Genomic DNA, 14,375 nt, shown 5'->3' on the forward strand with positions numbered 1-14,375 from the left:
CATATATCTGCAGCTGGAAAAATAAGAGGAAGTCAAGAGATTTAAACTGCAACACCCTGAACAGAAAACAATTTCTTCTCTGTTGGTTTATTATTATCATTCTAGGAGTAAAAAAAAAAAGCCTCTTTGTTACTGAACATGGAAATAATACTCCAAAACCAAACTTTAATTAAAAAAATTTATTTGGTCCAATGGAACCTGAGATTGAAAATTAAACATACATATTTTGTACACATATACTCATACCCCCCACCCCCCAAAAAAGATCAATAAAATATATCTCACATTCTTGAGAGTTTGAATTTTTTTTCAGCATTAGGTTACTTTTTTGTTCCTATTATCATACTTTAATTTTTTTAATTTTTTTTTTTTTTTACAAGTTTAAAAGGGTCAGCTGATTTTTGTTGTTTTTTTGTTTTTTCAACTTTTGTGTGACTTAAGTTTGCGGTCTGTACAATTTACAAGGATGGAACTGGACAAAGGAGAAGAGAGTAAAGGCGTCGCGTCGGCCAGTCTGTCAGTGACCAGCTCTTCTCTGGCTGTTCAGCAGCAGGGGGCGCCCCTAAAGCACAGAAGAGCCACCAACACAACTTAGCAGAAGAGGAGCGGGTTCATAGGACACCAGCAAGAGCCAGAAATATGACCAAAAAAAAAACCATACGATAAATCAAAAAATGAATCTCATGTAAATGTAAAGTGATGCAGCAGTGACACTCAGCTTCGAGGTGCCTCGTCTTTGCAGGTGTTTCAGTGCAGGTTCAGTTCTTGTCAAGCTAATCCCTCCGGGCTCAAACTAAAGCCACAAATTATCACATTCCTTTATCTGTCATTCATCAGCTCAGTATTCAGACAGGATCCATTACAAAACAGGCCTGCAAATCACTTGTACAAATAAATTAGACACGGACATTCACAGCTACTCGGCTGTGAGCATGCACTCACACACTCTCTCACACACACATCTGAAAGTGGTCATTAGACAGGATGTTTCTTTGGAAAGCATATTTACAGTTACGTCAGTGTCAAGGTTTCATTACAGAAACATTACACTGCTGAATTGTCCTGAAGATGTCATGAAGTACAGCCTACCGTCGCTGGGCGACATGGTGACACAGTGCTGCCATTTTACCATTAATGCTGACAACACCATCAAAGGGGACTCAAATGTTTGACTCAAGGTCATCTGAAGGGAATCTTCCAATGGAGGAAACTGTATTGTTTAGAGACAAAAAAAACATGATTTTGTTTTTCCCCCCTCCTAAACAATTATTAATTGTATGAAATAAATGTTTTTCCTTGTCAGCTTTCAAGTTTTTTCCTCATTTCATTAGTAAGACATTAACTTTTACTTGAAAAAGTCTCCCACTCCATATTGTTACTATAGCACCCCATTAAGCTTCCCCCTCTCTCTGATGAAACATCTACGTTACCATGGTGAGGACTGAAAGCTCTGTAGTGAATCAGGACCGATGGCTTTGACACTAGAGAAACTGGAAAGAACAAGTGGGCGGGGCCCTAAACAGGGACCTACATTAAAAAAAAAAAAAAAACAGCTGGAAGCAACCCATCCTTTGAAACAACCCAGATGAGACTGGGAGAACTAAACTATTTTCTGTGTCACGACAGGTCTCGGGGGGAGGGGGGAGCATCGCTTCCCTCTCTTGTTGTGCGTGCACCGAGTCTGACAAAACGCTAATTTGTTATTTCACAAAGGCTCCGCGTTGTTGCTGACGTGCTGTCAGTGTATTCTCATGGGAGGACGGCCCAGACGCTCGTGCTGCACCCAAGCAAACAGAAGTGGTCCCTGACCTCCCCAAGTAAACTCGGGCAGCTCTTCTTAAGAGCTCCCCTATGGCAAACTGATTGTTCAAACAGCCACTGGTTCCTCGAATACTCCCCAAGTACACCAAAGTGTAAATCGACACACACTGGTAAACTGTGTGAGCGTGATAAATGGATATTAACCGACCTTCAGTACCACAAAAAGATCCAACACAAATTGCTGGTTGTTACAAACCTAGAGTGCAAGATGCAGTAAGATGTAACATCTCGAGAGGAGGAGTTGCTCCCCGAGGGTTAATTCATACGTAAACTGATTTCTGAAGTGGATGAAAACACAACTGTGCCTGAGGGGTCAACTATAAAGCTGGTCGTGTAATGACTCGCCTCCAGCGCTGAGACCCCAAACAGAGGCTGAGTGACAATGAATCAAAGCAAGTATTGAGGAAGGAGGTATTTGGTTGTTTCTCTGGAGGGAAAAAGCCAAAATTGTATGTTAGTCTATGAAAGCAGCACTAAAGTGGGAATTCCATTATGTCTCAGTATTTCACAAAGCTACTCTCTACAGGGCCGGCAGACGTGGCACCTCTTGCACCTCGGAACAAAGACAACACAGAAAGATGCTATTCCAGCTACCTGGGCTCCATAACACCTGCCACAACATCAGCTTGAGGTTTAACTAACTTACTGTACAAACTATGGGTTTGGTCCTGAGCTAGAGAGCGTGCTCGACAGCACTGCGGTGATGACGGACAGCGGAGACGGACAGGACTGTATGAAAGATGGCTTTTTTTTCTACAACCTCAAACACACAAATATGGACAAGCCGGCAACAAGTGTTATGTATAAAACGAGTAAGACTCATACTGACGAGTGTATTTCCTCAATTAAAAAAACAAACATGTATCACTATGAGTATAATTAGTTGGGTTTGGCTCATAAAGTACCGTACTAAGGATGGGGGCGGTAAACACCCCCACGAGTGTCCCGCTTTGTTAGCTGTCTTTGTGGGCGACACGGAGGGCAGGGAGGTGTGACTGGCTCATAGGGATGCGTGCCGGCAGATGGCTCAGTAGTTTCAGCACTCCACCCTGGCTCTTTTTGAAGCTCATGAAAGCAGGGTTGTCTGTAAGCATAAGAAACTGAGGGCTGACATCTGTTTCGCATACAGCTCACTACCAGCTACCGTAAACATCCAGAATACAAAGTGGTTTCAACTGGATCATCGTAGGTGCCGGGGCGATGTATTGTTTTGTGAGTTTGTCCTGGTCCCTTCACGTGGCCCACTTCCCTCATTTCATCCTGACATGGCACATCCACTTGGCGAGGTTCAAGAGTGTGTGTGCGGGCTGGATGAAAAAGCATTACGAGGGGAGCAAATAAATGCTGCTCCGTTCATGCTTTACATTCAAGTGTAGATTCCAAAGAGACACACAAAGCATCTTTCTCTATGCCTAAGGGCTCCACACACCACTTGCCTACCCTCGCCTGATTTTCCAGTGGTCTGACAGTTCATTGGATTCCAGTCTGTGTGTGTGTGAGATAAAGTGGGCGGTGGTCATAGCGGCCTGGGCCGGTGCAGGCCGTCGATGTCCGGGGTGAGCTGGGGGCTGTGGGTGGCCTTAGTGGGGGTCCAGTCTCCCAGGGAGGCCTGGGCCGCCTTGCGGTGAGCCAGGCGGTGGGTGATGGAGAAGCCGGCATTTCCCTCCAGCTGAGAAAGCACCACCAGCACCTGCCTGCAGGGGGAGGCACAGAGCATTAAGAAAACATGGAGCAGCTTTCCAGCGTCTGTCAAGATGGATCAGGCACATGTTGCGCTCTGAATACAAATAAGGAATGCTTCACTTGTGTATTGTGTATGGAGCAGTGAAATAATAGACTGTATGGAAATGACCTGAGTGAGTATAGGGCTGAATTCGATATCTTATTTTGTAACAAACTAAACTCGCTTAAGCATTATTAATATTAATTCATATATTCTAATTTCAGATAGAAATAAATGGCAACAACAATTATCTAATAAGTGGTCTATGGCTGAAAGGTCCATGGCTGCTGATGGGCGAGAGCACCTCAGTCTTTCCCTCCAGATGCCAAATCATTAAAAAGAATATGAATTAGTTTTTAATAAATGTAACTATTTTTTTTTTTTTTTTTCCCCTCTGGGAACCACCCAGAGAAGTGAAAGCTGATATATCAGCATTATAGTTTGAAGACAAAATGAAATACGGCGATACCTGGTGAAAAATAAAGGCTTCCCGCCTTCGACTGTGAATACTCTATGAATACGGTTAAGATGTAATGTTCTCCTGAAAATGATGACATCCGTGCTTTATGCTTTCACCTATGAACTGACTGTATAATAGCAAGTGAGCAACGTTTTAGAAAATAAGAGTGTGATATTGCTGTGCTGAAAGTTTTTATCAAGCAAAGGGGCATAATGTTCTTGTTCGATGGAGAAAATGACAATAAAAGATGTGCTCACGGTCATGCCTGGTGACTTTTTACAGTTTCCTATTATGTGGACCATAACTTTAGGGTGAGGGTCCTAAATTCACATTAATGTGAGCCGTTACGTGTCTGTGCAAGTGAAACATTCAAATAAGCTAAATTCAGGGAAGTCTAATGATGTGTGAACAGCTACACGATGCCGGATTCCGCAAGTGTGCATCTGCCTCCAGTAGTGTGAAGAGCACAACGGGGACCAGCGGAAAACAAAGGCAGCCATTACCTGTTCTGAGACCAGCCCGGGGTAGATTATTAAGAAATATAGAACACTAATCCTGTGGGAACGCAGAGTTTATATAAGTCTGCATGCGTGGTAGATGCTTTCTGCACCTGTATCAAATGTTCCCAGAGCATTTCATCTCTTAACTTGTTCTCTTTTCAGCTTCCTACCAAGGTGAAATTAAGCTTGTTAAATTAAGAAAAGACCCTTTCAGAGTTGTGTACCTGTGTAGAGGCGGTACGCTGTCGATGGTCTTGAGGCTGCCGCGCGTGGACACCACATTGAAGCTGTCAGTGCAGTCACAGGAGACGTGGAGGTAGTACTTGGGGTGGCGGTTTTCCACCACCACGATGAGCCCTGCCCAGCCGTGGGTCAGGTAGTAGCATGTCATCCCCTCGCGGCCCTGAGAGCGCACATGGAAACACAAAGAAGCGTAAGCGCGAAATTTACAGAGAGGTTGCTATTCTATTTTCAAACCTCGAAATGCCCACCGTGTGTCCAAAGCCGACAGAGTGATATGTCTTCAAAGTCTGTCCCTACACCAACATGTATTGGATTTTTCTGGTGTATTGACACGACTATATGCAGAAAGACTGGTGGGTTTCTACCAGTATGACTATTGCTTTTACAGAAACAGCAAAGGAAACATCTGATGGACAAACACCAGAGATTGACAACTGAAATAATGTGTTAACTGCTATGTAGCTGCAATGAAAATGTTGTTTTTTTTTTAAATTTATTTTAATAGCATTACAATGTTTCTACAAACAACAATCCACATTAAGAATAACAACTGTCTCTCAAGATAAGATGACTTCCATCTCTTATTCATTGGCTGCTAATCTTTCTTTAATGGGCTGTGATTGTAATAAAACAAATACAAGAGCGGCTAAACTGCCGTCATTTCACATCCAACTGCCCTGGACAACAACACATGTACGTTCTCATAATACAAAGCTCTTTTTTCATGACTCAGGACAACTAAAATTGTTTAATAATAACTAAACATCTGTATTTAACCATATTTTTTTAAAACAGTACTGTTTGTGCCGTGGCTGTTTCCGAGTGCCAGAGAATTCCTGGAGTTGAAGAGCTGAATGATTTAACAAAGATGATCTCCAGTGTTTAAAAAGCGGTCATCCACTAAAGTAAAGTACGAGCCAATGTGACAGCACTTTTCGGTACGAGTTGTTCAGGACAGCCAGACTCATTTGTTGTGAAAGAGATGATGTGCACGTACTTGCATATGTAAAGTCAGAACAGGATTTTCTTCTTCCACTCCGGTTCAGCACATTAGTTTTGAAATCTAATAATGGAGTCAAGTCTCAGCTTTACATCTATATAGAAAGAACTGTAACATCCATCCATCCATTATCTATACCCGCAGGGCCAACACATAGTGTTGTCTAGAGAGAAACAAAGACCTTCCACGCTCTCATTCACACCTAAGGGCAATTTTTCAGAATCACCAGTTAACCTGACTTGCATGTCTATGGATGGTGGGAGGAAGCCAGAGTACGCGGAGAAAACCCGTGCAGACACACAGAGAACATGCAAACTCCACACAGAAAGGCCCCGGCCGAGGTTCGAACCCAGAACCTCCTTGCTGTGAGGCGACCGTGCCAACCACTGCACCGCCCCACCTTTTAACATACTCTGAAAAAAAATGCAAGGGTTCAGAGTAATTGGACACTTTCCTACTAAATGTTTATCGGGTCTTTTCAGCGCCAGTTCAGGCACAAAAGTTGCCATTTAGAGTCAGGTGGAGTTGTTCATCAATATGACGTGCAAAGAGGTGACCATGCTGGTGAAAGTAATATTAAAGAGGCTTAAAATACCCCCAAGTGTATTTAAGACAGTTGATTTATCAAACTCAAGAAAATGTCAGACAATTTGATAGAAGTGTTGTGGATAAGCAGCCAATCATATGCGTGAAGAAAAAAAATGCTTCTATAACTGTGCAGCCAGTCAAGACTTTCCTCCTGGATGAGGGCAAACTTGTTTTCAAATCAGGAGAATTGTGAGACAAAGTTTTATGGATGATGGAACAAAAATCCACCTCTATCGAAATGATGGAAAGAGGAGAGTGTGGAGAGAAAAAGGAACAACTCCTGACCCAAAGCATACCGTCTCATCTGTCAAGTGTGATGGTGCTTCTGTTAAAGGCTCGGCTATCGCATTGATGCCGTTGGAACTGTCACGCTGGAATACATTTCAGTTCTGACGGAGTCAATAGGATTCAAACAGAAGTATAAAGGAGTTTGCTCAAATTCAGCCAAAGACATTATCATTACAGGCGGTGCAGTGGTTAGCATTGGTGCCTCCCACCACAAAGGTTCCGGGTTTGAATCCGGGCCTGGGTATTTCTTTGTGGAGTTTGCATGTTGTCCCTGTGCCTGTGTGGGTTCTCTCTGGGTCCATCCAAAAACATGCATCACGGGTTAATTGGTGGTTCTACAAATTGCCCTTAGGTGTGAATGAGAGTGTGAATGTTTCCGTCTGTCTCCATGTGTTGGCACTGTGATGGACTGGCGACCTGTCCAGGGTGAACACTGCCTGGTGGGATAGGCTCCAGTCCCCCCTGTGGCCACGTTCAGGATAAAGTGGGTATAGATAATGGATGGACATTATCATTATCCAGCATCCAACAATTGAAAACATATGGTAAAACATCCTTGACTGACTGAGTCCCCATGACGAGCACAAGCTAAATGCTGCGGTGAAGAACTGGGAGAGCATCGCAAAAGAAACATGCAAAGTGTCTCCTCATGTCTCAGACTTCTGGCACACATTGGAAAGGATTTTCAACATCCTGAATAATGATGATTTTGTTTGACTTAATGTGTCAGATCCGTTACTTTGGAAGCCCCGAACACTGTGTGTTAAAAGCTGCAGTATTGACCGCACCATTTTTTTTCTATATTGATTTAAACCCATTTAAACCAAAGCAGAGACTTGACACAATGAAATACCCATTATCTCACTTCAAACTGAAAAGGCTGAAGCACAGAGCCTGAAGCACAGAACATGTGTAACTGTTTAAAAACCTGGACTCTGGACTGCAATATCATATTCAAAGACAATGAAATGGAGAGAGAGTGAGTGTGTGTGTGTGTGTGTGTGTGTGTGTAGGGAGATGGGACAGAGGAAGTCAAATTTAACAATGTAAACAGATGTAGATATTTAACAGAACTGCGGGTGTTTGTTTTATTGCAAGTTTCCTTTGTTCTCTTGTTCCGAAATGAGTGCGTCTCACCTCGTGTCTTTCGCCTTTGTTTTCCGTGAGCAGAATGATGGCGTCGGCCAGCGTGGTGGCAGTCGCTTCCACCTGCTCCACCATCACCTGTCGGGAGCTGTAGATGGCCAGGATGTAGCCAGGGAAGTCCTGGCTTGGCCGCCGCGCTGCTCCGCTGGTGGGGCTGGAGACTGGGAGGAAGACAGCAGCGTGCTTCAGAATAACTCAAACCCAAAGATTTAAGCTCAACTGTTATTACCGAGGAAATATTCATGAGCAAAACCACAAAAGCGCAGCTTGATGTCGAGGTGCATTTTTAAAAGGACTGGAAGGTACGTTTACTGTTGCCTTGAAAGCTCTGAACACCTACCGGGCGTGAGTGGACCTCCCGTCCCGCTGACGTTCATCTGCCAGTGGTTGAAGGCGCAGCAGACGACCGCATACTCTCCCGGCTCCAGCATGACATCGCAGCCAACAAACTTCTTCACCGCTCGCTTGCTGTGGGCCAAAAGACGGCCCAGGGTGAGCTTGTTGCCGCTACCGAAGGAGGCGCGGAACACCATGATGCACAGGTCCAGCAGGTGGCTGTCGGCCGTGTCTGAGCGCCTGGAGGCGGGATGAAGGGAGTAAGTAATCAGGAGGGAAGGGGACATAAAAAATAAAAAAAAAAGAAAGAAGAAAAAATACACACCACGGGGAGAAGAGGCGATAAAAGAAGGGATGTGGGAGGTTTGAAAATGCTGATTGCTTTTCGACTCACCTGCTTCCCTCCTGGAAGAGAGCAAACTCCAGTGCAGTCCTCTCCAGCACAGTGAGGGCTGTGACCGTCACCGGCCCGTTGGCTTTGCTGGGGAAGCAGCCTTGGAGCCTCACCTCCTGCCAGTCCGAGTGGATCTTACAGATGTCCACCGAGTCAAAGTACCTGAGGGAGGAAAAAGAAAGCAGAGAGCCTTCTTTAGTCTATATATGACACTGTAAATTCTTTATTCACATGTTTCCAGACCTGCTGAGTAACCTGTTCTTCTGAGACACGAGCAGTGTTTCAGGCTGATCCACTCTCCCCTCTGTCATGAGTTCAGTCTATTTGTATGCATCACAAGCATTAACATTAGCCTCTGAGGGTGCTGCTGTACAAACACAATTTACTTTGCTAACATATCAGACCTCTTCCTTCAAAGACAAAGCCCCCGAGAGACAACCTCTTCTCCGCTTTCAGTCCGTTATCATTGTTTCATCACTTCCTAACCTCACTCTGACAACTGTCTCACATCTTTACTTTTGTCTTCCTGACAATGGGGAAGAAGATAGAGGAAGAAAAGGAAGGAAATCTCAAGTTTTACAGTTGGCTTTGATCACTACCGACAAATACGTCTGCTTAAGAAACCTCCCGTTTCCTTGCGTTTGTGCTCTATCCGTCCTTTTGTTTAGTGTCGTCTTTCTGAAATGTCATCAACATCAGCCTTATTTGTCCACTTGCTTCATGGCAGTTGATTTAAGGGCCTCGTTATTTGGCTGGCAGGCTGACCACTTTTTCTTTTCCCCCACTAAAACAAGTCCAGGGAGACACAAGCTGTTTGTCATATAGCACAAAGCTGAGAGATTATTTGTCTGTCAGAGAAAACAATAAACAGCCAGAGGACAGATGGGATTCTCATCCAGGCTGAACACATTTTTCACGTCTGAGTTGTTCAGGAGGACAGCCACCTCGGACTCTCATTTAATAACAGGCAGACACATGTGCTGTACGCACATAATTTAGTTTTATGAAGCCACTGGCTCGGTGGACTTTGTCAAAAGCTCCATTGATCAGTAAGGAAAACCTTTTCCACGCAAGAGCGGTTCTGTTTGTGAAGTCACTTTACATTAGGTTATTTACACAATATATAAACTCTCGCTCTACACGTACGCGAAATGGTTTCGCAAACGGCATGACTTATAATCAAAGTTTATAAATCATTTTTTTTTGCTTTTCATTGATTTTAAGGCTGTATTTCAGTTCCAGTAACCATTTGTAAAAAATATTGTCGCTTCAGTTAAGTTTTCAGACAAGTCATGAACAACAACAGTTTTCTATTGTTTCAGATTACTTTCCATCTTGTTTTCAATCAAACTGCGACAGGCAACAGAGTTAACAGACCTCTATAAGGTCAGCTTCTAATGATACGATCATGCCATGAAAGGGAAAGATATGCATAAAAAAAACACGAGGGAACAGCTAGAGAAACACTGGTCAATACTTAATGCTGTGTGTGACTGACTGACAGGATTAGTCTAATATGACAAAACACGGAGAGCCATGACAAGTCTAAGCTTCTGTCTGCCGAATCCCTGGAAAACAAAACAAAACAAAAAACAATTCCATGATAAAACCACAGAGCGGAAACCGGTGTATGACGCGCTTGTCGGCAAGCACGACAACAAAAACACTGTCACTCAATGTGGTGTCAATACCAGATGGTCAGTGAGATCTACTGAGGCATGAGATTATTAAACCATCCATCACATTACGTGTGTCCATCATGGCACAATAAAAAAAAAAGAGCATTTTGAGTTATTCCACCTGCGCCCAGATAACAAAGACTCGTCCTTCTAAACAGCTGGTGGTGTGTTCATCTTTGATGGGACACGTCCTCACAGGGAGGTATGCCTTTTATATTTATAGCAGGAGGGTGTTTGGAAATAAAACATGAGTTAAGTGTAGCTTTAGCAGTCGCAGCCACACAGTCTCTGTTTTAATAAGCTGGAAAAAAATGTTTAAAAAAAAAAAATCACACCAACAGACACAGTTCTTAACTGAGAAATCATCTCTGCAAAAACATGACAGCAATGATAACTTATGTTCAGCTTCAACTGTGGACGGTGACTGATGAGGGCCACTAGGGGGCAGAAAGGCTAACTGGGAATGATTGAGTGTGAGAGGGTGAGTTATTTCATGAGGCTAATATTCTGATGCCCTCATTAATGCATCTGGCCTACTGAACACACGCCCACAGTTTCCTGTAAACAAAGCAAAAATGGTTTAAGACAGATAGACAATGGCCGTCTCAATTTGTGTACTACATTTGCTATATTAAGTATATAAGTGCGTTCACACTGATAAGTATGGCAACATGAGTATCGTGATGGTGTACTTAAAACGGGCAAAAAATGAAGTGAGAAATGATGGACACTTCTCACCCACAACGGTCGCTATCTTTGCTATGTAGCAGGAGGGGAGGAGCCACCAACCTATTTTCAAACTGCTGAAATCGGTGGCCCGATGGGGCAGCATCTGTGTCTGCGAACATCGGACTATACACAAATGTCCACATTGTAGTGGTTATTTTTTTTTTTACAAATTATTACCAGTGTACTGTCATCAGAAAGTAGCCATCAGTAGGTTTACTATGCGAGTGAAAAAGGAGGAATGAAATGGCGTTAGAACTTTTCAATAAACAAACAAAGCTCGCCGATTTGTAGGCACGTGACGTATCCAAATGTTTGGATACGTCACTGTCACTTCCAGTAAGTGCAGAACAGCCGTGTGCAATTTCACACAACAATCACCTGTTGAAATTGCCACACTACACAAAGTAATTGTACCAACATGTAAGTGGTCTATCGGGAGTACAAAAATTGAGAGACAGCCAGTGTTTTTCTTCTTGCTAAATCCCAGTGCATAAATGTGATTATTACTTTATGAAGTCAGTGTACTCCATCCAGAAGACCCCCTCACTGCTGCCATGAGCCATCAGCTCATGACGGAGGTGCTGCGGCCAGTCCGCCCACTCGTCTGACCAGCTGCCGTTCCACGAGAAGCGACCCCACGGGTTACGCAGCCGCAGCAACCTGGAGCAGAGTGACAGGTAGGGAAGAGGATAATGAGCAGACAGGGAGAGACAAATACAGGAACCGGTTAAAGTGACAACAGCTCTCAGTCAACGCGGCATGCTCATCTCTGCAGACTCATATTGCCCCTTTTATGGATGATTGCCTGCTTTTTAACAGCCCATTTCATTTTATTGCCTTCTCCTACAGTGGAAAACGTAGGAGGCATAATGGAAAACCATATTGGAGATTCCCTATTTTCCAAAAAAAAAAAGAAAAGAAAGAAGTGCGAGTGGATCACCATTTCCAACCAGCTTTTTATCTCCTCGGGCTCCCAGCAGGAGGACTCATTTTAAGATCAAGCATTGTGGCCCAATCCTCCACTCCAATTGCTTTATGGCAGTAAATTAAAGTGGCCGTGTGTGTGTGGCTCTTGAGCAAATTACATCTGGGGTTTTTGGCTACTCTCAACTTCCTCTCTCAGGTAAGACAGAAGAGGCCTCCTTTGTGAGGACTCGCAATGCTACATGTACAGAAAACAACGTTTCAAAATGGTGCAACACTTGCTCATGAGAGTATGCTTTGCATGAAAAAGACTTTCAAGCCCATAAAAGTGAAACACACTGTATGATTAATGTGTTATGTGTATGAAATCTTTAACAGTCAGGAAGATGCAGATGCAGGAAAAGAAGGAATTGTTTGTATGCATTTTGCTTCCCAGAAACACAGGCCAACGTCATAGGGTTTATGTCATGTCCCCCCGTTTTTATTTTTTAAACAATTTGTGTTGTACATAGTACAATGGCATGAGGAACAATAACCTGGAATCAGAGATGGAGAAAATTCAAACACTTTGTTGTCGCAGCTGTGAAAAAAAAAAAAAAAAAAAATGGTGACACATTTGGTGAACTAATCAAAAACTGTCCAAGAATTAAAAAGTGAACGGGTTTATGCTGCAGACTGTACTGACAGTTTTCCCAATAGAATCATATTATATTTCCACCAGATATTAACTAGGCGTTTCCTTTAACTTCTCTCATTCTGGAGAATACAGACTTGTACCCGTTGACTGTTAAATTGAAATTTGAGTTATTAATCTTTTGCCCCGATGATTCGACCAGGAGCAAAACTGAATTGAAGTTTTGCTTCAGAGACAGGGACGCCTGAAGTAGCTGCTCCCATTTTGGAGCTCTGTACTGAAATGGTACCCCGATGTTTTGTTTTAGTGAATGAATTGGATCATTTTAGAACGTTATCTGGTCATTTCATGTTGTTTTCCTTCAAGGTCTACTGTATTGTCTGCTAGAAACATTGGGACAAAACAAAAGCCAAAGACACAAACACTCAAAGAATAAAAAAGATGAATGCTACCAGCCGTACCTGTAGCCCTGGACATCTCGTACGTCCAAGATGGAATACGCGTGTCGAGGCCTCAGACCCAACGACTCATAAACAACATCGTCTACCTTCATGTTGCCTCCTCCACAAGATGCTCCCATCAGAAACCTAGGAGACAAACCAAATCATTAGGAAACAAAGATTAAATAACAGATAATATTTGATTATTTGTGTATGTGTCTGATATGTTCCACTGATGTGTTTCAATTTGTGATTGCTGCTCTTTGGTGATGAACTTTGTCTCTGGTTTTCCAGGCCGTCCCTCTTCTTTGATATATTAAACAAACTTTAAATAATAATTCTGGCAAGTGGACGTGCAGTTTGGCCACAGATGATTTGGCCTCTTTGGAGTTCTGCTTGTTGTCTCATGTTGCTTTTAAAGCTCAAATATCAAAGTACTGTTTACCGGACCTCTTTTACTACAGACACAAAAATTAGCATTCAGCCCCTTTGTAGCACCTTCCTGTTTGTAGTTGTGATGAGAGAGTATTGATTCAAAATGTTTTTCGAATGAGAAGTTCAGATGAGATATTATTTGATGTGCCCCTTGTAGAGTAGCTCCACCTGTATTCCCCTGCATTCCCTCTCTTACCCAGCCTCCTTGGAGCTGAGCATCTTGGCCCAGATGAGGTCAGTATCGATGGGTTCCTCTCGGGGGTTGGTGGAGCTGACTTGGAGCATGAGGGAGTCACAGGGAGCCCCGGTCAGCGTGGCCAGGCCTTCGATGGCACGCCCTGCCTGCAGGGCAAAGTAGGAACCATGGAGTTTGGCCAGGGCCTTCTCAATCAGCGCCACCCACAGCTGCTTCCTCTGGGCCTGGAGTGACGGTAACGAGAACGAGGAAACAGTTAGTCATGATGAGTCTGAGTGTGACTCACTGGGAGAAGTACATTTGTAACAGGGTGTTGTTGTCTTTGCTCTGGTGGTTTTTTTTTAAGGTTCTCTCAACTTGTTGTCTGTGACTTTAACGTTTTCTGAACACCAGGATCTCAACAAAAGTGGACTGTCTCTTCTATTCTTTCTTATCTTACAATTCATACATGTTACTGTTCCAGGATTTTTACATGTTCAGTTATCTTGGAGAAGGAATTCCCTTTAACCTGGCTACTCTTTCCTTTGTCTTATTTAAGGCTGTTAGTGTGACGTAATCTCTAGATAAGGTGACGACAAGGTACGGTGCTTTTACAGTTACGTCTCTTCAGCATGTTTGTTTGCCTCCTTTTATTTTCTGCTGCTCTATTTGTTGCATAATTCCATACTTCATTTGTCCTGTAATTGTTGACTGTTGATTAATTAGAAATGCCTCCTCTGTCGGGTCCTTTGAGACGTGCTTGTGATAAAAAGCTACATAACGAAATAACTTGAACTCATTAATATGTTATTATTCAGGGTTTCTGCAGGGGGTAACTGAGTTAAATGTAAGATGTTATG

At 43.3% G+C, this 14,375-nt stretch overlaps 1 protein-coding gene across 3 annotated transcripts in view; it reads right to left on the reverse strand.

Moving 5' to 3' along the window:
- Positions 1–164: 164 nt before the first annotated feature.
- Positions 165–14,375, reverse strand: part of capn15 (calpain 15) — a 47,918-nt gene continuing 33,707 nt past the window's right edge. For all 3 annotated transcript variants that reach the window (XM_069155753.1, XM_069155754.1, XM_069155752.1), the window contains exons 5-12: positions 13,537–13,760; positions 12,927–13,052; positions 11,415–11,567; positions 8,500–8,661; positions 8,110–8,345; positions 7,761–7,930; positions 4,729–4,907; positions 165–3,515 (exon numbers count right to left, since the gene is read on the reverse strand). In XM_069155753.1, the coding sequence (XP_069011854.1) occupies positions 3,338–3,515; positions 4,729–4,907; positions 7,761–7,930; positions 8,110–8,345; positions 8,500–8,661; positions 11,415–11,567; positions 12,927–13,052; positions 13,537–13,760 (1,428 nt within the window). In that variant the 3' untranslated portion in view covers positions 165–3,337. The remainder of the gene's footprint in view (positions 3,516–4,728; positions 4,908–7,760; positions 7,931–8,109; positions 8,346–8,499; positions 8,662–11,414; positions 11,568–12,926; positions 13,053–13,536; positions 13,761–14,375) is intronic.

This window comes from Embiotoca jacksoni, unplaced genomic scaffold (assembly GCF_022577435.1).
Source record: "Embiotoca jacksoni isolate LCO1_2020_lvr unplaced genomic scaffold, fEmbJac1.0.p SCAF_20, whole genome shotgun sequence".
NCBI classification, from domain to species: Eukaryota; Metazoa; Chordata; class Actinopteri; family Embiotocidae; genus Embiotoca; species Embiotoca jacksoni.